This window comes from Falco naumanni, chromosome 17, assembly GCF_017639655.2.
Source record: "Falco naumanni isolate bFalNau1 chromosome 17, bFalNau1.pat, whole genome shotgun sequence".
In the NCBI taxonomy this organism is placed as follows: Eukaryota; Metazoa; Chordata; class Aves; order Falconiformes; family Falconidae; genus Falco; species Falco naumanni.
Genome location: NC_054070.1, coordinates 5,165,355 through 5,188,291, shown reverse-complemented (window position 1 = coordinate 5,188,291; position 22,937 = coordinate 5,165,355). Strand labels below are relative to the sequence as shown.

At 46.0% G+C, this 22,937-nt stretch overlaps 1 protein-coding gene across 4 annotated transcripts in view; it reads left to right on the top strand.

Moving 5' to 3' along the window:
- The first annotated feature begins 5,809 nt into the window (after positions 1–5,809).
- MAGI3 (membrane associated guanylate kinase, WW and PDZ domain containing 3) overlaps positions 5,810–22,937 on the top strand; it is a 73,605-nt gene continuing 56,477 nt past the window's right edge. For all 4 annotated transcript variants that reach the window (XM_040616540.1, XM_040616539.1, XM_040616542.1 and 1 more), the window contains exon 1: positions 5,810–6,204. In XM_040616540.1, the coding sequence (XP_040472474.1) occupies positions 5,883–6,204 (322 nt within the window). In that variant the 5' untranslated portion in view covers positions 5,810–5,882. The remainder of the gene's footprint in view (positions 6,205–22,937) is intronic.

The window sequence follows — 22,937 nt, the reverse complement described above, 5'->3', positions numbered from 1 at the left end:
TAGATCTAGACTTAAACGCTCCATTACTACTTTTAGGCTCTCAATCCAAAATGTAGACTTCAAACCCATGCTTAGCTGTGATTCTGTATGACTCCGTGACTCTCAGTTCACTGTTTGACTGGGCATTTATCCTCACTTTGCATTCATCCACATCTGCAGTGCTTGATCACATTGCATTGCAGATGTTTCCTGTGTGCCCCAGAGCAAGAGGCTGAGGGGTATTTGCGTAGGCTGCTTCTTTATTCACTTTGACAAGTCCTCTTAGTTCATCTTGTTAACTCTTACACAGAAAGCTACAGCAGCAAGGAACCGCACAGGCAGCAGGCGCATGTGGAGCAATCTCTGTAGTTATTATTTTTTTATTATTATTATGGAAGTTTTGACTCTTGAGGGTGAGCTGCACGGGAGAAAGCAAAGTAGATGAAAAGTGCTTGAGAACATATTGTGTGCTCTGTACGTATCTGTGTTACACCTGCTGATGGAAATTATTTCTACTCTTTCAGCAGTGCTTTGTTTGTTGTTCTCTTCCCACCACCCCACCCCCCCTTTTTTTTTTTTGTCAGCTTGAGGATAACTAAACACTGCTGTCATTGTGCAAAGCAAGTACAACACAGCTCAGTTGTCCAAGCTTTTAACCTGATGGCAGATGCTTGCATCAAGCAGGCAAATCGTTTGGTGTCTTTTTTTTTTTTTTTTTTTTTTTTTTTGTGGTCTCCATTGCAGATATTTGTCTATACACAGCCTCCTTCTGTGGAGGTTTCTATCATTTTATGAGCATTAGTTTAAGGGAATTTATGGTGTTTCAGGTATGAAATATTGCTGAATGTGCATCCGGGAAGTTGAGGCATACAGAGGATCTGACTTGAATTAATTTCCTGTAAAATCTTGGTCAAAACATAGTAAATTCCCAGACCAACGCTCCTGCTGTTTGAAAATTTTGTGTGGTTATTTATGAGACATTCAAGGTCTATCGTATGTAATGATCACTAGTTAATATCTGCCCTGCATTGCTCAAGGGTGGTTTTTTATTTGTGGAAGCGGAGAGAGAGAGGAGAGAAGGATATAATGCTGCATGAATGCCATTCTTGCTGGTATTGCCTTTTGTTTGCAGGCCATGGCAATGTGTGTATCAAATACAGGCAGATTTATGGAGCAACTTTGTATTGGCGAAGCATTTGTTCATCCTGGTCTATCTGGGGCTGATACATTTTCTGTTCCCAGGTGAGGAGTCCAGACACCAGGGATGAGCCAGCCCAGGCTGACACAGATCACTGTTAAGACTTGAGTTTATTCTCTAAGCTTTTTTGGAGCTGGACAAAATTCCCTGGTAAGATCTGCTTGCATGGCAGCTTTTGCTCTTGTACAAGTTAATTTATGACATGTTTAAAAGTTTGCCTTCAGATAACTGTATCTTAGGGTCACACAGTTTTCAAATAGACAGTCCTGGATATGTCTGTCCGCAGGACAGCAGGTGTCTGGCTTTGAAGCACTCTTACCCAACTGTGATTTGTTTATGCTTCCTTAGAGGCAGGTAGCTTGCTAAATAATTTGTTACTTGGTGTTTGAGACGAGTGCTTCTGTTAGGAACACTGTGCCCACTGCTCCTCCCTGGAAACTATTTTTGTTTTCAGTTAGCACGGTGCAGTCAACCATCACTGCTGGTTCTCCCAGAAGCTTTAACAGCATTGTAGTCAAGTAGTATTGCTGTGAGACAGTCGGAGCTGCTGTGTGCCCAGCTGCTGGGCAAACAGAAAATAACACACTTCTACACATATAAACGTCTGCACATTGCTTTTTACTGGTGCAACTTGCTTCCGTTTCATCCTCGCTGAGGATGGAATTGCTATTTTGTGTGTGTATGTGTTGTGTATTTGCCGCTGCCTGGGTCTCTTCCCTTTAAGCACAGGACTGAGGCGCTGCATGTAGCACAGACAGTTGCACTGCAAGTGTTGGGCACTAGAAGGACTTTGGAGGAGTCAAAATGTAACACCACAGTTCCTTTTCTGTCCTCTCTGAGAATGTGTGTCTTCAAGCTCTAATTAAACAGCACTCTGACATGTTTTTGCTGTTTTGATTGCCTTTGAACTTTGGCAGTGTGATAAACAAACTTTGCTTCCCTGCCTGCTAAGAAGCTGCACTGCCTGGAAGCAGTTTGTTTCCTTAGTTCTGATGTGGCAGAGTTCAGCGCCCTGTTTTCATGGCATCTGTACATGTGCTGATGCCAGCAACAAGAGAGGGATGGCAGCTGCCGTGGCAGGTGATGAACTGGAGACACTGGAGCACTGATGTCTCTTTGATGGCCCCTTTTAGCTCACTGAGATTTCAAATGCTAGTGCTCAGTAAACACACAATTCTTCACACCTTGGTGGGCTGGGGCTGGTGACAGTACAGAGCACGTTCCTTCTGATCACTGGAGGTGGTTGCAGACACTTCACGTGTCTATGAGCTGCAATGAGTACTTGCAAAGGAGAAAGGAAAGCAGGACGAACATACTTGTCATCATGTGGCATAAATGAGAATTAGAACTGTTGGTTCCCAAGCAGTTTGCTCATGTTTCAAAGTTTGCTCATGACAGAGAAATAAAGGAGGTCCTGTGGGGTGAGGTGTGCTGCGTGGTGTGGGCTACCCCAAAACAGCGTGGTGGCAGGGGGGCTGCCCCCATCTCCAGCAGTGCCCACTCCTGAAAGGTGCAGTGACCAGCAGAGGTGAGAGCGGGGAGCCCAGGACAGGGCCTCGGGGAGCCCTGCGGGCTGCGGCTGCCACTGGAGGGAGGCTTTGCCCATCTCCTGGGTCTGCACACGGTGCCAGTGCACCTGCACCCAGGGTGCTGAAGAGGAGACAGCGGATTAGAAAAACGATACTGAAAAAGTAAATACATTCAACAATGCCATTGACTCTCTCAGCATACAATAAGACTGAAAGGTAAACGTGCAGCTCCAGAAGAAGATTATCGTCCATACGATGTACAACCAGCCTGCATAACTTCCCAGCACTGTGGAGGTGGGGAGCTTCATAAAATGTGCAGAGGATTAGGCAGCTTTTTTTGGCTTTCAAGTTTATATTGAAGCATATTGTTAAAGACAACAGGACTTTCACTGAAAGAACAGCAGCTTCATGACTTGCTTTTGTTATTAGCGAGTGTGTCGAGCTCAGCATTTCTGGAGCTGTCCCTTGTTTCAGGTCTGTGAACACAGTGGGGATCTCACACCAACGTTTGAAAGTCTCAGCCAGTGAAAAGACTGAGCTGCATTTTCATAAGATAATGAGCGGACGAGCCTTCTGTTGAAGGGGATGGATCAACTGCTGGCCCTGGAGCCAAAAGGATGCTCGTCTTCTTGAGATGTCCACACTGTCTACATACAGTTGCATGTGTTCTCTGTAACGCCTGGCACAGGCCACTGTCAGTGGCTCATAAATTATGGATCATGCCTGGTGTCACAATTCCTGTGCAAAATATTGAAGATTGGTTTTAAATCATGTGACAGTGTCCCTTTTAATGTCCCGATTACGAGCACCACAATGCTTTCAGCTTTCTTGCTTCCATTCTGCAAGTGTGAATGCAAATTTATCACTGGCAGTTTTTTCCACACCTGTTGGCAGACAGTCCCATGTACCTCGAACAGCACTGAACACAATGAGCTAAACCTGCGCTGGCTGCAACTCCGTTAGTGCCGGAGATGTAAGGGGGAGCATACACCTCGGATGTATGGGGAGCATTTGGGTAATGTCCCCAGACAAGTTTAGATTACATTGTTTTACCCCATCAAGCACAGCTTTACTATAAGATTGGCGTTCTTCTATCTTCTTTGGAAACATTCTTGCCTTTTTGGTAATAGCTACTATGGAAGTCAGGGGTCCTCAAACTTTTTAAACAGGGGGCCGGCGGGTGGATGAAGTGGCAGGCAGCCATCTGCGGCTGCTTGGTTTCCCCCCCACAACCCCTGGCGGGGGTGGGGGTGCGGGGGTCTGTAAGTACCAGGGGCTGGATTGAAGACCCTGGGGGGCCGTATTCAGCCCACGGGCCGTAGTTTGAGGACTCCTGATGTAAGTCATAGACTAAGAGGCCTTAAAGGTAGAGGGGTCTCTGAGAACTGGAAAATATCTAGTAGCAGAAGCTACAGGTGTTTGTAAGGTGCAGGTTTCTTTACTACGCAGAAATTAACCACTTGTTGCTGTTTACCATTGCAAAACATTGTGTTGAAATGTGATAGTTTTAAGGGACTCTCTTGTGCAAACTGAGGTGAACACAGGAACACAGCAGTGGAAACAAAAATCTGTTGTTTTACAACTCAGCAAACATTCTTGGGACTCTGAAGATACGGCTTTTTCATTTCCGCCTATGCTAAGGAAAGTATTTGAGTTATGCAAAGTCACACCTCTCTATTTGCAAACAATGGCAATGCTACACCTTTTCAGGACTCCGGTTTTAATGCAGCCCCACTGCTTGGTAAGGACCTCAACCCCCGGGGCACAGCTGGAGCCTTCAAGACACTCCTAAAACACAGTAGATGTCAAAAAAGATCTGTAGTGGGAATTCAGCCTCTGGGTGAGAGAAAAACAATTTAAAATGACTGGGCAGAGAAATCTGCAATTTGAACCATAAAGGTTTCAAAGGATTAATTTTCAGCTTTTACAGCGGTGATGTTGATTTTGAATGAACTTTCCTGTGGTTAGCAGTTTTTAGTGTTTCATTTGTTAAACTGCTGTGCTATGCTCCCAAATGCAAATGCTGTGATTTTCATAGCGCGTACCTGGTGTGCAATCTGTACCTGGCATGAGCTAATTGCTACACTGACATCTTTGATACACAGCTAAATAAAAAGCTCATGTGGAGAGCAAACACGCTGGATTTGTATTTTCCAATTGCAAAAACACCTTCATGGGTATATCTGAATTACAGCCATCACTTTCACCTCTGCTTTGGCCTGGCGCGCTCAAGCTGGCTTTGAACCAACTGGCCCCAGCGACGGCAGCCATGCGGAGAGCGGCGTTCTGCGCCGCTCCGGTCGTGCTGGCAGTAAACGCAAAAAGGAAAGGCAGCAAAAAGGGAAAGTAGCTGGAAGAGAGGTGCGCGCACAGCCCACTTCAGCACCGAGTGAAGGCTATGCAGGGAGCTGTGGGCAGCGTGGGGCAGGGACGGCGGCCCTCCCTGCAGCGGGGTTTCGCCAAACTGCTGCCACCGCACGGCCTGGCTGGGAGAGGTGGGCCTGGCCGAGGGGAGCTCCTGGCCGGGGGGAGCCTGGCCCTGGCCGGGGGGAGCTCCTGGCCGAGGGGAGCTCCTGGCCCTGGCCGAGGGGAGCTCCTGGCCGGGGGGAGGCTGGCCCTGGCCGAGGGGAGCTCCTGGCCGGGGGGAGGCTGGCCCTGGCCGAGGGGAGCCTGCCCGAGGGCAGAGCCTGCCTGAGGCGGGCGCTGACTGGGGGCTCCTGGCTGAGGGGGCACTGGCTGACGGGAGATCCTGCCCGAGGGGGGCTCCCGGCTGCGGCGAGACCCCGGCCGCGGCGGGCCCCGCCTGCGGGGCTGCTCCCGGCCAAGAGGGCCACACCTAGCCGGCGGCGCGGGGCCGGAGCGCCCAGCAGGGCCGGGGGCAGCCGAAGCCCGGCCCGGCCGTAGCGCCGGAGCCCGGGGCCGGCCGCCGCGCTGCCCGTGACGGCACTAGCCCCGCCCCGGGGGCCGGCGGCAGGGGGGGCGTGGCCAGCGCGGCCGGTAGGGCGCGGCGGGGGCGTGGCGGGGCCGGGGGCGCGCGCCGGGGCCGGGGCCGGGGGCGCGCGCGGCGGGGCGGGGCAGCGGCGGGGCCGGGCGGGCGGGGCGGCGCCGCGGCGGGGCGGCAGTCGGGCGGCAGCCGCGGCCGGGGCGGGAGCGGCGGCGGCGCCCCGTGGTGCGGCATGTCCAAGACGCTGCGGAAGAAGCGGCACTGGCTGAGCAAGGTGCAGGAGTGCGTGGTCTCCTGGGGCGGCCCGGCGGGCCCCGACCCCGACCTCCTGCGCGGCGGCGCCGAGCGCGGCGAGTTCCCCTACCTGGCGGGCCGCCTGCTGCCGGGCGGCGAGGGCGCGCCGGGCCCCGCGCTGCTCTCGGGCAAGGCGCCGGCGCCGGGCGACGTGCTGCTGGAGGTGAACGGCACCCCCGTCAGCGGCCTCACGCACCGCGACACGCTGGCCGTCGTGCGGCACTTCAGGGAGCCCGTGCGCCTCAAGACCGTGCGCCCAGGTGAGCCGGGCGCCGCAGGCCGCGCCGCGCCCGCCGGACCCGCGGCCCGCCCCGCCGCTGCCCGCGCCGCCGCCGAGCCGGCCGCGGGTAGGCCCAGCCGCGCCGGCGCCCTGCGGGGCGGCGGGAGGGCCGCGGCGGGGTGTGGGAGCGCTCGTCCGGTGGCGGCGGGGGGCGGCTGCCGGGCTGGGAAAGTTTCCTGCGCCGCGGGCGGTCGCCTCCGCCGAACGGGGCGACCGGCGGGGAGCGGGAGGGGTGGCCTCGCCGCCGCGTGGGGCTGCGCGGGGCCCCGGCGGCGCGGCCCTGCCCCGGGGCGGCGCTCGCTCCCCCGGCCCGTCGGGGACCGCCGGCTTTAGGCAGCGGGTGGCCGTCGTGGGCCGCCGGCTCGGTCCCGGTGCCGGGGCGCGCCTGTCGCCGCGGGGGAGGGCCCGGTGCCCAGCCGCTGCCGCCCGCCTCGCCCCGCGCCGTGCCGGCCGGCTCCGGAACCCGAGCGCTTCCCGGGGCTCCCGCTGTCGCGCCGCCGTGCTTGGCGTGTGGCGGAGCGGCTGTGCCCTCCCGGGGCCGAGCAGGGGCTCCGGGGGCTGCCGGGGGTCCCTACCCACCGCCGTGCTGGTGTGCGCGGCAGCCGGTGCTGGCGCCTGGTCACCGGCCGTCCCGGCTCGGCAGCGGGAGGAGGCGGTGTCCCGGGGTTCCGTGACCCGCTCGGAGCCGGGCGGGCGCTGGGTGCTCGGGGCCGCGGAGGCGGGAGCGTGGCTGGCGACGTGCCGTCACTGTGCCCTGTTTGGTTTCTGACTTGCCAAAGACAAACACCGAGGACAAACTCTGGGCGCTCTTTTTCCGTACATTTAGATTAATTTGCAGTGCCCTTTAATTAACTAACGATACCAGATCCTTGTGGTAAAATCTGTTTCATCAACGTGCCTGTCAGATGTCAAGTTAATGCTGAATAGTGGTACCTGCAGTCACATGAGCCGATGATTCAGTGTAATGAGCTTCAGATTTACCGCTTTCCTGGTCAGACGGTCCAGTGCAAGCGTGATGCGTTACAGAGAAACTGTCTCCGGTGGAACCGTTTTTATCTGAATCCCAACTGACAGCAGTATTTCTGATGCGATTTCTTACGCAGTTTCTTTGTTTGACACCTGTCTTGTGCTTCTTTTGTAACTGCTGGGTTGCTAATTGACTTTAAGTGACACGTATTTTAAATCAGATTTTCCTTGTTTGACCAGTAATGAAAAGTCATCTAAAAACTGTGCAGTTGATCCTGATACATATCACTTGCTAAACAAATTAAAAAACAAAACAAAAGAAAAACAAGCCCACACCTTAAAAGCACCTACAGAAGCCTGGTAAGCTTTGAAAGATGTCTTTATTTCCAAAATTAGAAATCCTGTCTTAATGAAGAAAATAGAAAAGAACAAACAGCTGCAAGTTAAATGCAAAATAAGAGGATTAAAAAAAATTGAGGAAGATAGGAAATAATTGTAAATCCCTTTTAAAAAGAGAAAGCTTGTGGAAGATAAAAACTAGTTAGGAGATCAAAGGGATTTCTTGTGTTTATTATGGAGGGTAATAGGGGTATTCCTGTACTGGGACTTTCCACAACAGAGATGGCTCAAACTGTCAAGTTAAAACTGGCAGAAAAGATACAGAAGAAATTGGTGCAATGAATAGTAGAAAAGGTCCAGAGCTGCGTGATGTTCATTAGGAGTTCCAAATATGAAGCACTAAACAGCACTGTGTTGTCCATTCCTTAAATCATCAGTGGTGTAGGACATGGTGCTAGTAGGGAAAGGGTCCAGAAGACCATTGGGACTGGCTTCTGATTCCAGCAAGCTGGTTAAGACCGTAGATAAGACTGAAACTACTGGGCATGTGAATAAATACCATCTAATGAGGAGAGTGGGTGGCTTTTTAGAAGAAAGGCTGTTAGTTTTTGAAGGTTCACTGGTTGGTTTAATCAAATCGAAGTATTTTGATGTGCTGGGTTTTGAAATAGACTTTCAGTAAGGTATCAACAGACATTGAGTAAGGCTCTCACTGAGCGCACGTTGTGTGGTAGCGTAGCTGCCAAAAGATAAGAGCAGAATTCTCCAGTGGGTTAGTGAGTGGTTAAAATACAGCAGTGGTTTTCTCAACAGAAGGAAGCTACTGCTGGAGTCTTGCAAAGACCTGTGCTGTTTAGCATAGTCATCCAGAGCTTGTGAACCGAACGCTGGGTTGCGTTGTAAAAAGAGAGCTAGCGTTTTCATGCTGAATTTATTTAACTTTTGGAACAAATAAAATTGAAGCTTCAGATCCAACAATTCTTCCCATACTGGAACATATTGCAAGCTTATTTACCACATCAGATGACTTGTGCAGCAATTTTCTGTGTTAGACTTAGTGTCCTTAAATACAGTATTTTAAAGCATACTGTTTTTCTTGGTTGGTTTTGTTTTTTTACAAGATTGCCACAGTAGCACTCAGCGGCAGTGTTCCAGTTAGGGTATATGTAATTAGGAAAGTTGTTGACAAGGCGTTCTCTGTGAAGACCTGTGACTTTGAATTTGGCTTCCCTTCTACCCCTTGTGATCCAGAGCGATCCAGACTTGCTGACCTTTGGAAGGCAGCTGGGGAGATACGTGGGGTCGTGCGGGTGGCGAAGGGAGCGAGGGCTGGGGTGCTGGCAGCGCGCACTCGTAACAGGTCTGGATTCTCAAGAGACCTGTAATTGTATTACTGGTTTTTAAGGTCCCGTGTTTCATGTTTTCCTTCAGTCAAAACTGTTCTCTCTCAAAAGAACCATCACGTTGGAAGGCAAGGAGTGCCTCTGCCAGCTGGCCTTCGTGTCCCTGATGGCTTTTCAGGTTTGAGTGCTACTGGGACAGAAGTCTGAGGGGATCCAACTTCAGGGGTCTCTACCACCACAGCAAGGAATTTGTCACCTTGTGTCTCAATTTTAGGGAGCTTATAAGACCTTGATGCTCTCGTGATCTGCCTCTGCATTTTAGAAGCGCAGCTTTGGGTTTGAGGGCTGGCTCCGTATTCCAGGTGAAGTCTGTGCGGGTGTCCCAGTGGCCTTGAACAGCATGTTGGGGGACTGGACTGCTTTATTTCAAGTAGTGATGTAGTGCTTCATTAAAGGCAGCAACAGCTTTAGTTGACAGCAGTAAAATCTGTCTGTGATACTTCTAGCAAGCTCATAGAAAATTTAAAATGGAAATTTCAAGATGCTGTTTAGTCTTGTTTGATAAGACACTTGAAAGATATGAATGTTAATTTGAATGCCATCTGTTAACCGCACATCACAAACGATGGACCATTTTGTTGATGAAGAGATTTGTCCTTCCCTTTCTTGCTCTGTCCTTACTTGCTGAGGAGGGGGAACAAGACCAGTGTGCCCCAGGCTGGGGATGCATGCTGTTGGTGCTGCAGCTGGGCCCCGAGATGAGGTCTGGCTCAGGTGCGTGCAGGCCAGCTGGAAAATCTTCCATTCTGGTGCCGGTTGATCAGACGAGCAAAACGGCAGTACAGAGAAATAAGGCTTCTTGTGCAATGTGATACTTATATGTATGTGCATGCATGCTAACGCAGGCCAGCTCATCATAATGAATGCATTTGTATTTTTGCCACGCTCGGTAAGTGCTGGTCTCAAGCTAATCGCTGGCTTACATGCATTGAAACGATGGCTGCCATGTGGCTCGAGGACCTTCCCTGTCCAGTGTTACTTGTATTAGTACATGAGCCTTGTAACTAACTGGCACTGTTGCAGGTTTTATTTCCATTAAGGAAAAACTAAAGCATTTTGCTTTAGTCAAATCCACTGTCTTTGAGTGCTAAGTTCATCCTTTAAAGGTACCTTTTTTTTTTTTTTTTTGCATACGGCATTCAGATCTAGCCAGAAAGATGTTTGTGTGTACAGGTGAGGCTGTGTGCTAAAATACTCATAAATACAGCTTTGAATGCCTTCTTTCTTCACAGCAGTGTGGTAGCCAAAATACATCAAAACTAGGTTACAGACTTGAAGTAAGAAAAATTACTGCAAGTTCCTATTTCTGCAGCCTGAATTGCCAGATACTACGTAGGAAGGAATGTGTTTTCCTTCCAAACTAAGGAGCTTTGATGAATACAGCTACTCTGTGGCAATTATTATGGTTTCATGGCCACTATAACTAGCATCTAGGAAGAAAAGGGCAGAGTCTTGCAACTCTTCCACTTGACAAACGCTTCAGAGCACATAGTTTTGTCCCTTGATTATTGAGAGAATGTATGTTGGCTCCGTTGTATCAAACCCGATCTTTAATCAAAAAATGCAGCAAGATTTTAAATGATGAAAAGCCCCCTTCAGACTAAATTTTTTTAATAGTCTCAGTGCTCCTGAAACTATTAAATCTCTATTTCCTATGTATTTGTTTCATAGCTGACTTTCACAGTGGTGGCTGGAGCTCTTCATCCGACTGGGGCATTTATTTGTTATCTCCCATCTGGATTGCCTGGCCTGCAGTAAGTTGTCAGTTTGTGCTTTGATGGTTTTTTTTCCCTGCTGGGACACATGGAGTACTTCCCGGCTCATACTCGCAGGACTCGTGGGATCATTATTTTTTTCAGTACTTCGTGCAGTTTATGATACATACAGTACACCCCAGTTGAAAGCTGACACATGTTGCTGCTTTGTGTGTGCTCAGCCATAATCTGCAGCCTTTTGATGTGACATCTCTAACTACTTCAGATCTATTGCTTTATTTGAGTTATGATGCGTTAGTACAGAGAATAAGGTGATTGACAGGTGGATGTGGTACTCTGAAGTTCTCGGTACCAAACTGATTTTTTTCTTCGAGTCAGTATCTTTCACTAAATGATGTAATACTCTTGGGACTTGAGGATCTTGAAGCCAGCAAGGCCTTGTCTTACCAAAATGCTCTCCTGATCAAAATCTAGTACAACCTTACGAGAAGGTAACTTACTGCTGGATGCATTTTCTCATGTGACTGTAAAATTGCATGGTGATCGATCCCTGATGTGTCTGCTACCGAGAGGAGTTGAAGGAAGTGTTTAGAAGTCAGCTTGTGCATGGGGGTCCCTTCTCTGAAGCAGAATGAATGAAAATGGTGATGACACATACAGTGATTCAGATCAGGATTTGACACTCGAGACACAATACTTGAAGCTGAGTATATAAGATTAATTTACATTTTCTCTTGTGCTTGAGGTAGGTATGAAGCCTTCGTGCGGGGGTAAACATTTGCATGTTTGGCAATTAAGGCAGAGAGGAGGGCACGCCACACTCCAAAGCTGTTTTTGCAAAATCAGATGAATTCTAAATGTGCCATGTTAAAACAGAGATCAGAGTACACACTAGGATAATTTTGCCTCTCAGAGGAAAGGCATTACCCTAATTCTGTGTTTCTGTGGAAGCTGGCAGTATGCCAGCTCGGAGATTAAACAGACTAATGTGTTACTCTGCTGGTCTGAGGAGCTGACGCAGCCAGCTCAGGTCCTTCAGTCCTTGATGTGCGTTAGGTGGGGGGCTGCTGGATGCTGGTGTGGAAAGCTGCCCTCCCTGCTTCAGGGTGCATGGGGAACTGATCCATTTTTATACAGAAGGAAAGGCTGATTTGTTTTACCACACTTAAGAAATGATGAAAACATTCAGGGTTGCTATAATGAATGTGTAGGGCATCCCAGTTCCTTGAAACTGTGCAGGAGACAGATGTGCAGTCTTGAAAAAGAAAACTGATCAAGAAATGCTTTTCGCTGGAGGCTGTTGTTTCTCCAAAGCATTGGTAGTAGCAGTGGTGTCTCCTAGAGCATTTTTAGAGAGCCATCTTGCACGAAAAGCTATTAGCTTACATCTCAGATGTGTGGATGCAGAGGACTATCAAGCACTTGCCAGGGCATGGGTATTAGTACGTGCGTGTAATTTATAATCTTGTTTCTCCTATTCATCTTTATATAAACACATTATTCTTGGCATAGAATGTATTGCCTTTCACTTTCACATACTCCTTTGTTTAAATTTTCCTGCGATGAGTACTGTGTTAATGATTTCACCATAAATGCGCTCTAATTATTCTATTCTTTCTTGGCGTGTTAGTCTCAAATGATAACGAGGCCTCATGTGGCTTTTGCTGCTGCGCTATTTAACACCACGGTTTTAATTTGCACTTTTTTGTTCCCTTCAGGAAAGCCATTCTCTTCCCTGTACCGTTTGCTGATGTCTCTCCTGAGACCCAGTAGAACAGTGCAGTGTAACGCTGGCATTTACCTGGAGCTGGTGGCAGAGCGGGTAGTGCAGCCAGTGTTCTCCGACCCACCTCCTCTGCGTCTGTGTCCCCTGCTTTAGGGGAAGGAGATTTTCACTAGGACTGAACGATCAAGCACTTGTTATGCCTGGAAGGAAGTTTTCTTGTTCAGGTAGACAGTTTTGATTGAAATTCTTGCATATATCTTTATGGTGCTTTTCTATTAAAAAGAAAAAAAAAAAGCTTTGGTCTATAAGCCAGCATAGAACTTGTTTAAAATCCTTGAAACTGTAATTTTGCCACCACTCTGCAATGGCAGGAGGCTTTTTCTTCTATGTGAATGAAGCCAAGAATGAAATAAACATGAACCTTTATTAGAAGCCATGATTTCAACAGCAGATTTTGCCTTCATAATTTTTGTTTAGGTGTTGCTTTTGAATTCTTGGCTGGCTTTAATGAAATGCTAGTCAGTTGGAGAAAATGGCTAGTTTTTACCACTCTCAGAAGATGAAATTTCCTTAATTTTTTTAAAGGAATTCTCATTTTTCTATTATAAAACAAAGACACTTTAAAACTGAGCTGCCTTTTTAGAATATTCCTGAGGTAAACAAGCTGCACTTGTATAACTTGCTATGCATCGTGCTCCTGTATTATTGAAACCTCTGCTTCAAGATACTTTTCAGCTGACAATTCTTAAAAAAAAAAATCATAAAATATAACAGGTATTGTGCATTCAAATTGACAGCTGAAAAAAATTACTCTAGTTTTGATTGTTGCTCTATTTCGACGTCTTTGATTTCATTCTTCTGATTCTTGTTTTTAATTCATGATGCTTCCTTTTAAGAAGCATTTTGTCACATTCATGAGCTGTTAGTTAAATCACATCTTGTTCCCTGAATGGGAACAATTTTCTTTTTCAAAGCGATAGTATTCCTGAGAGTACTAGATTTGGATTAAGAAAAATATGAGCTCTTTGTATTTGAGAGTAAATTCCTTATTTAGTTCTGCTGAACAGAAAGTGAGGGGAAAATGCAGTAGGAAGATTGCAGACTTGTATTGATCTGTTACATCATCATCAAAACAAGAATCCTAAGTAATTCATCTTCTTGGTTGCTAATTGGTATTTGAATCTGTGTTAAATTAATCTTTCTTGGGCCCTCAGCAGGTTACAGTGGGAACAGGAGCTGCTCCCAGGTGGCATACCAGCAGTAGTTGAATACGATGGGCTGGCTTCCAAGCTAATCAGTTTTAAAAGCAAGAACATATACTTTGGTGAAAAGGGGAATATCCTAGGAAAGGGTGTTTGTCAGTGTGGCGTCAAGGAGACTGTAAAGGCACTGATGGAGAAAAGGGGATAGCTGCTATGGGTGCATCAAGCTGAGGGACGCTGGGGTTTGTGTTAATTTTTCCATACTGTCTGTTAAAACCTCTGTGCAAGCTGTCCCTCAGCGCTGTACAGATGCAGATACGGGTGGTTGCACATAGCCACGTTCTGTGATGAGTTTAGGTGTAGCTTTTGATATGAAATACCATCATAGCAATCTTCAAGCTTATGTCACTGTGCTTTTTTGTCATATGCAAATGCAACGTGTTAAAGTAGTGATCGTATGTGGAAATGTAATTTCATTTGCAAAACACACCAGGGTGGTTAGACATAACTCTAGGCTTTCTCTGACAGTGAGCTTTTAAAGCTTGTTTTCATAGCTACTTTTGAAGATGCTTGCTTAAGCTACTTTTCAATATGTATGTTTCTCAAGCCTGTAATTTTTCATGAATTGTTGGTTGCTCTCAGTTGAATGTAACTTCTTCAAATGGAAGATCACTGGGGTGTTTATTACCCATCCTGTGTCACTCTTCACTTGCTGAACAGCAGTCTGGTTTGTGTAGCTAGATCCATTGTAAATTTATCTTCCTGAGATATGGTTAAAAAGTTAATTCCTTTAAGCTCTGGATTGCCATCTCTTCAGTTACCTGTACAAAAAGTGTAAAGCTTGAATTCTATCTCTGTCAGATCATGGTACACTTGAATATTGATTCTTACTGAGTTCTACTTCAGTGCCATTTTATTACTGACTTTTGGTATTAAAAACAATCAGACTAACAGCTGGTGCCTTATGAATATGGATTATGGACACTATATAAACATCAGAAGTATTCTGGGTTTTAGTGTCTAGAAATGCATTATTTCAATCTGCATGATAATGAAGTATTCTTTCAAAAAGGTGCTAAAGGCAATCAACAAGGTTAATGTGATTGTGTGAATCACCTGTTACTGAAGTTGTCTTTTCTTAAATCCACTGCATTTAGAAATAGAGAACATGTATTCTTATAAATTCAAACTAGTATGGCTGTAACATGAGAACCTAATCCAAAATCTGACCACAACGATAGTTGCGTTGCACTTGTACAAAACTGCGTTGGTTTGGTGAGGCTGGGACCCTCCAGGACCATCTCCAGCACAGATTGCTTTGAAGAAGCTGGCGGTATCACCTTGTCTCCGCTGTGGTGCAAGTGCCTGAGCGGACATGTGCCGGGCAGGTCTGATCCAGTGGGGGATGTGGGAGATGCAAGTCACGAGCTGGTGTTGCCAAATTCTGTAGACGGTATTAGGGAGTGCGTTGGGGGTCACTCCTCAACTTGCCTCAGAGAGCCAGAAGCAGAGGAGATGCGAAGAAAGAGATCGGCAGCCTGGAAATACTTGAGCAGTGAGACAGAGAAAGGTGGAATTACAACAGAGTGGAAATAAATATGAGTGAGATTCAGTAATGGTACAAAAGAGTAGGGTTAGGGGTTTATTGCTTCTTCTCTCAGCACAAGCACGAGGCCATAACCGACAGCAAATAATCCCTGATAGTGGGAAACGTGTCTTTGTTCGGGCATGTCAAGTGCCAGGGGCAGGCCCTGGAGACGGGCTCAGCAGGGTTCAGTAGTGGTTTGACCTTTGCCTTCTGATGCTTATTGTGCTAGCAACCTGCACGTGCTAGTTAATAACTGCGTGTGGGAAGGCACAGATGTCCAGTTTTCTTCTAATTTAGTCCCAGTATACCTTTAAACTGAAGACATGGGAATGCTTCCCTCGTGCTGGATGTTAGTTAAAATGTCATTGTTTCGTCGGCCACGCGGGAGCTGTAGGAGCCCGTGGAGGCCCCAGACCCACAGCTGCCTCCGTCGGGGTGGAGCTGGTTCCCTCGAGCGTGTCCGCTTTGCTCCATAAACCTCATGTGGGGGAATATAGAAGTTTCCATCAAAGTCTCCCAGAAACCCCTACAGCCCTAAATGTTCACATACCACTGGATGTCACTTGGGCTTCTCAGGTGAAGTGGGGACGTGGCAATCCTCCCACCCTTCCTTTGTCAGACTATAAATACGTATTTACTCTCTGTATCTGTTTGGGGCCGAGGAGCGGCAGCCTGAGGCAGGGTGTGAGGAGCAGCCTGGCCCTGGCCCCTGCAGAGCCCCCCGGCCGCGGGAGGACACTCAGGCTGGCACACGGTGCCTGGGGAGGGCTGCGTCCCGCGGGAGGCCGAGCGGGCCTGGCACGTTGGCTCTGCAGGGCATGTTGGTCGTGTCTCGGCTGGAATGTGCCTCCCAGCTGTTCAGGTGTGACATGCCGCAGCGGTGCAGCAAGCTGTCCTGGCGGGCACGGGCACGGCCCTCCCGCACCGCTCCGGTGCGGTGTGCCGGGGCTGCCGGGCCGGCACGGGGTGACTGCCCAGGGGCTGAGGAGGAGGAGGAGGAGGAGGTAACTGCAGCCTGGCTGTTTTCAAGGTTGATTTATGAAGCTTATTAACAATAGGAAATAAAGAATTGGAAATTGGAAACACATTTTATTTAATTTTTTTCACTTTTCTTGAAAACCATTGTTCAAGCACCTGAGAGATGTGAATCGGGGTGATGTTTACTCCATCGTAGATTCTTGGCTTGCAGATTTACAGCATTCAGTAGCTGTCTGCAGATCATTACAGGTTTACATAAAATCACTTTCAGAAGTTTTCAACTCTAGATGCATCATAGACTAAACATGATAGTAATCTAAGAGAAAAAACAAGCTCTCTTCCTTGGCCATCCCACTAAAAACTCACACGCATTTTTAGGCCTGGTCATTAGATGTTTCACTTCTTCATAGTGGAAATATGAATAAAGTTCTCATGTCTTAGAAGTAAAAATGAGTGGTCAGTATGTTCCAGTGTTGTTTACCTCCCAGTAATCAAATGCAGTTTGAGTTACACATCTTTGGCCAGTTTCTCAGGGCTCTGAAGAACACTGAAAGCCATTTTGAACTTTAAAAATACAAGTTGGTAGATCTGTGCAGTCCTCTGCCAGAAATTGTTCTGAAAAAAAACCATCAATACTTGGTGGCTTAGCCTGTATATCAGGCTTTGAATGTAGAGCATAAAGGAACATATTTAGTGCTGGGTTGCTACTGAAATGCCCCAGCTGGCTTTGCCAGAGGTTTTTTTGATAAAACATTTAGGGAGAAAGTAATTTCCCTTGGACTAGGATCATTTTGGAGTTGTATGTTAAGAGCAATTCGATGTTAGCTATTATGTTTTGGGATTCAAATTGTGTCCCTTCTGTTAAGGACTGTTTTAGCATGCAGGCGAGGATGTAGCACGCAACTCAGGAGCACTTTTGCCAGGACCATCTGTTTGCCCATGGAAAGGGTTCGTCAGCTCTTGGCGTGCTCTGTGGGCAAAGTGGGGTGTGCTGGTATGGGAAAGGGGAAAGGCCGTGACCAGCCTCGGCCTTTGCCTCTGAGTCTGTGGCAGCTGATTTCTTCTGCAGCGCTCTGCTGGAGTCCTCTCCAGCCATGGCATCAGCACCTTCTTGCATCCTCCTTCCCCTGGGCTCGGAGAAGGTGCAGTTTGCAGCTGGGCGGGCAGGAGCGAGTGCTGAGCTTTGATGTGGAAATGCTGCGTTGCAGCTGTGGCAGGTAGGAAGCGGCTGTTGGTGCCCCACAGGGTCGGTCCTGCTCGCTGTGAAGTGGAATGCTGGCGGGTCTGGCATGCCAGCGGAGAGCTTCCTCAGCAGATCCCCCTGACCGGGGTGGGATGGTGCACAGTGGCATATGTACCAGGTTTGTGCTTAGCTAGAAGAAACTTTAGGAAAAAAATCTCCTTTCATGTTGATGAAAGGACAGATAAGAGAAAAAATTCCATCTGAAGTGGCTGCTTAATTACTGTTTGATACAGTGATGTAGTTTATCAAATTAAGTTGTAGTGGAAATAATGTTAGGGTAGAAAGTCTTTGTCTCTATTTTCCAGCGTCACTAAGGCTTGTGTGACAAAGTTAAGCCGGTTTTTAATCTGTCTGTTCTTCTTAAATGTTTTGTGAACGCCGTGGGAGTCGTTCAGGATATCTCAGTCTTCAATGGCCGCAAGCCGAGACCTGCCACTGCGGGGTGCCTACAGAGTGGTGCAGCCTCTGGTGACTGACCAAAACGGTTCCCAGAAAAAAACATAAAATGTGGCCTAAGGTATTTGATCTGCAATTGAGTAGGTCTTAGAGCATCTACAGATACCTTTTTCTTAACTCGTGGAATCAGGTGGCTGGGAGACTCCAAATAATTAAAACAGTTTTAGTTCTTGATATCCTAAGAAAAAAAGTTTATCTGATTCAGTGTTAAAGAGATTATTCTTGCAAGTCATTGAAAATAAAATGCCTGTGGTGGTGAAGACTGGTAGTAAAAGTTACAAAGAAATAGACAAAGCATCTGATAGATAACTTCGTGCTTTTGTTCTGTATGATGTTTTTAACAAAGTTAACTTTAAAGGTAATGAAATGAAGTATATATAATCTTTAGGTGACTAGGTGGTTTGCTGACTAATTTAGTAAAGAAAGCCTCTTTATATAGTATTGTAACTCTTAAATAGTTGCTATAGTTGTAGTCAGTTTTTAGGAAAAAGTAATGTGCGTAGTATCTTGGGCATGCATTTTGGATTCTGGAAAAAGCAGCACTTACCAGGGGAGCCATGTCTAGCATAAAACCTAGTGAGTCTGGGTAGGAAGATCATTCCTTTGAAAACAAATTGAAACGAAAAGCAGAAGTGCCTGTCTTGATACAAGTTTTCCTTTTCCCTGCAAGACTTGTTAGAAGACCACAAGAAAAGTATAACTGAAGTAGAAATGAGGGCTGGTTTATTCCCTTTGGCACCATCTCTTGTGTTTGCACAGCTGGTGGCCTACCAGCTTTACCCAGCAGCTGAGTATGGAGATGTATGTGTGTAAGTTATTTCTTCTTTTCCTGACATTATTAAAAACCAAAACGTTAACCCACTGACAAATGATTTGAACTGGGTGTAAGTCAACGTGCTGATTAAGTATTTCCATCCTGTGTTAAGTGATTTGTGTGAAAAAGGCTAAGGACATACGTGGGTTTTTAAATCGTTTTGACGCAGTTTTTGTTCAAGTAGACAACAAGAACACCCAAACCACTTAAGCCTTCCTCCCCTACTTTAAGGTTTCATTGCCACTATATGCAACTTCGTTTTGGTTATATGCCAAGTTTACTGTGACCTTCTTGCAACAGACAGAAGCAGAGTTTGCTGGTAGTACTCATTAAATGCAAGGGGATTAACATCCAGTTTATTTCCTTTAAAACCACAGAACTATTAGGAAATAAGTAAGCCGAAAGTTTTAGGTTTGTAGAAATTATTTTATCCTAATGCATGTACTTGGGGAGAATTTCAGAATTCTGTTATGTAAAGGAGAGGCATAGCCCTCTATTAATCCCAGGGAATGATGTTTAATGGCTTGTTTCATCCTTTATTGGTCTAAAGAATTCCTCAGAAAACAGCTGACCAGAAGTGCCAGGGAGCTATTTTTACCTCTGTTGCTGAAACTATTATTGCTCAGTAATTTCACTAATCTCCTTTGCAGTGAGATTAGATTGTAAATGCTTTGGTGCAGGCAAAACTTGTTTGTGAAGACTGCTTAGTGGGCGCCATCGAATGGAAGTGCCAGTAAGTAATCAAATACGGTGTTCCATTGCTGAGCAGTGTTTTTGAAATATTTATTGCAATGGGTTTGCTTCAAGTTGATAGTGTTTCATTGGAAGATAATGTTTATAACATGAACTTTAATGCATTGTGTTTGGTGTATACAAAAAAATGCCAGTGGCATAAGTTTGAAGACAAAATTGCTGTGGTTTTATTTAATATTGAGAGTTGCTCCCTATTGTGTAAAACAGTTTTGTATGAATAAAAATTGTTGTCCGTTATTCTAGATCTCTTGACTTCTTCAGATGCCACTCATGCGTATACTTCTTGTTTTAAATGGCTTACTATAGAAGCATTAGTATGCCATAATTATGAATAAAATCTTTTTAAAATGTATTCACTGATAGATAGGGTATGAAATGCTGGTGAGTATATCCAGCTGGTGGTTTAACTATACAGAATAGCTGAGGTAATGGGTAACTGGCTTATGCTGTGTCCTCTTATGAATTTTGAAAAAGACGAATTGTTATGTCCTTGACAGACCTATCTGCTATTATTAAACCTGCTTTTGTGGTTTATTTACAGGCAGCAGAAAACCTGTTTTACCCAGTGCACGGCCTGAAGTATTGCTCATGTCGTGGAATTACGAACTACAGCAACTTGCCTCTAAATTGCAGGCTTTCCTATGTGCCCTACTTACTCAATATAAAAAAACCCTAATCCTGTGGATTTTATTTCCCTCTCTGTAGGACAGCAGTGAGTAATTACTTTTCTCTGGTGAAGGTAGAGATGCTGGAAAAGTTTAATTAATGCCCATTAGGAGATGCTGCTAGTACTTAAATGAATTCATTAGGGCAGGACGCTTAATGTTCATCAAAATAGCAAATAATTGCAGTGGAGTTAATGTTGTTTATGCTGTACTGCATATTTTATCCTTTTGTTCTGCTCTGTTCTGCAAAATATTTCAGGATATATGGGTCTTTGCTAGCCAGAGACATCTTTTCTAACTCCTGTGTAAAGTGTATGGATTCAAAATAAGGTTTGGGTCCAGAGCATAAATCTCCTGCTGCTTTGTCACTGTGCAATTGAGTAATGTAAGGGGAAAAAGGTGTGTTTGCCTGCTCAGCCGTAAGGTGCTGCACTGAAAATACTTCACTGTCACTTAGTTTTGGTAGCTGCATAGCCTTATTAATATGAATCTTTCATATTAATCTTTCTGCCTTAGTAAATACCTTGTAGAAGGCAGTGAGAGTGTGGTGGCTGCCTGCTCCAGTGCCCTTCCGTTGGACAAACAGGAGTGCAGGCCATCCAGATGTGTAAACAGTGATGTCACTCACCTGTGAGCTCACATGCAAACGGGTGTCATTCGGACTGACTTGGGTGGTGAGTGAAGTTTCAGGGTGTTTCTGAGGCAGATCAGAGTGGGTGAGATGCCCTGTCGGCACCCCTCTCGGATGGTGCTGGTCCGTCCCTGGCGGTGGGTGTTGGTGAGACGCTGTTGGTGTCAGGGTCTTCCCTGGGTCAGGTGGAACATTGACTTTGTGGTTTGAACCTGGAGTTAGAAGTATTTGTAAGTCACGGGTATTTGTATTGTTGAAACAATGTTCTTAACGCTTTCTTTAAACATAAGCACAGTTAAGTGATTTGCAAGTTTTTCATTTAAAGCAGTTTTCCTGTGATAGCTGTCTGCCATCAGAACTGTCAGCGGCTTTTTAAAGAAGCATGGGAAGTGTTTGTGCTGTTCAAACAGTTCCTTATCCCAAATATGGAGAATTGGAACTCTTGTGTAAATTTAATAACCTTTGGCCATGCAACAGTCTGATCTTAGCACCAATTCCATAGTAAAAGAATGACAAGACAGGAAGCAGGAAGGTATCCGCATTCTCTGGTCTTTGCAGAGGGAAGGAACATGGAACAAAGACGAGAATTGCTTTGTGGATGGGAAACTGTTTAAATTGTGGTGCTGAACACTGCTTAAAATGGAATTCTTTTCATCAGGCTGTGGTGGTCCTTCTGGGGAAAGTGGTGGCCCCGAGGACGGGATCTTGGGGTCTTTGTTAACCTTTTTGTCAGCCTGTATTTGTACACAAATGCGCGTAGTACATCCACAGGGAAGTTCTAAAGTATTGAGAAACTACCAACTTGTTCTCTGCATTTTCTCGCAGTTAAAAGTCTACTAAAAATAGCTTATTCTTCCATTCAGTCATCAAACTCTGATCTGTAATGTGAAGTGTCATGCTGCAGGAATAGTAAAAGGGTTTTTACCTGAGGAAGTTCTTTTTGTGGACTGTTTTTTCTTACACTGGGTGAAGTGCAGGAAAGAGAAAAAGGACTTAAATCAGTTTCTGCTTTGTTGAATCACCTTTGGGGGGCATAAAATTTCTTGTTCTGAAGTCCTTATTTATTGCCTTTTGGCAAATACATCTGATACTTATCTTTATTTCTCCTAATTGAGCTATGCTCTTCAGAGATCTGCTCTTCCTGGGGGGGGTGTGTGGTTGCAGAGATGTTGGGTATTAAGGCAATGGCGAAGAAAAACAACACCTCTCATGTTTAAAAATAATAAACCCAAACCTAGTTTTTTGACAGAACTTTCTATCCTATCTAAAGAATTAGAAACTGGGACATGAGAACTGGACCCTTTCCTCAGGCTACTTGCAGTGATCTGGAAAAATTTAGTATTTGTTGTTACCTGGCAGTACAAGATTTGAATGCAAAGTGTGAGGCTTTTCTTATATTTATCAGGTTTGTGGATATAAAAATAAAGTCTGCTTTTTGAAGTAACAATGTGCATCTGATTCAAATGCAGGAAATGTGAGTGATGCCTGCAGACTTAGTTGGACCTCAGTGCTACTGCAAATGCTGCCAAATAAATTTAGAAGCAGAGGATATTTGAAATTTTGGTCTTGAAAATTTATTCTTGGCCTACATGCTGGACAGGCATTGTTTTGTTGGTTTGTTTGGTTTTTTTACAGTAACAAATGGGGCAGTCACCCTTTTCCAGTAATACTTTTCCGGCACAGCAGACCCTCCTGCTGCACACAGTGCACAGGGTGCTGAACTTTCCAAGCAGACATTGATGTGCTTCGTATCAAACATCCACAGCGTTGGTTTCACCCGATTGCTCTGACAGTGCCTTCAGGAAGGCTCTGTTAGTCTCTTTATAAGAATTTAAATTGGCAGATAAAGACAAGATAATTCTGTTTTATCGCTTTATTTATTTGAGCAGCAAGATGTCTGGTTTCTTTTCTTTGCTGTTTCTGTATAGCTGCCAGTGGGGATTGAACGGTGAATTTTGGCATTTAAGTGGTTTTGTTTAGTAACAAGTCAAGTGCTAGCTATGTAATTGCTATCTGATTCTGACTCAATATGACGAGTAAAATTAGGAAGGCTCTTGACTGCGTTCCAGTCACAGTTTTTTGAGATGAAGAATATTGTTAGGACAGGTACCTGCTGTCGGATTTGCTTGATGTAATTCCTATGGTCATCAGTGCGCGGTAGTTTTTCATTATCTAGCTGTATGTTTTATTGTATTGGTAAGTTGATATACATCATGTACTTGTATTCAAGCAAA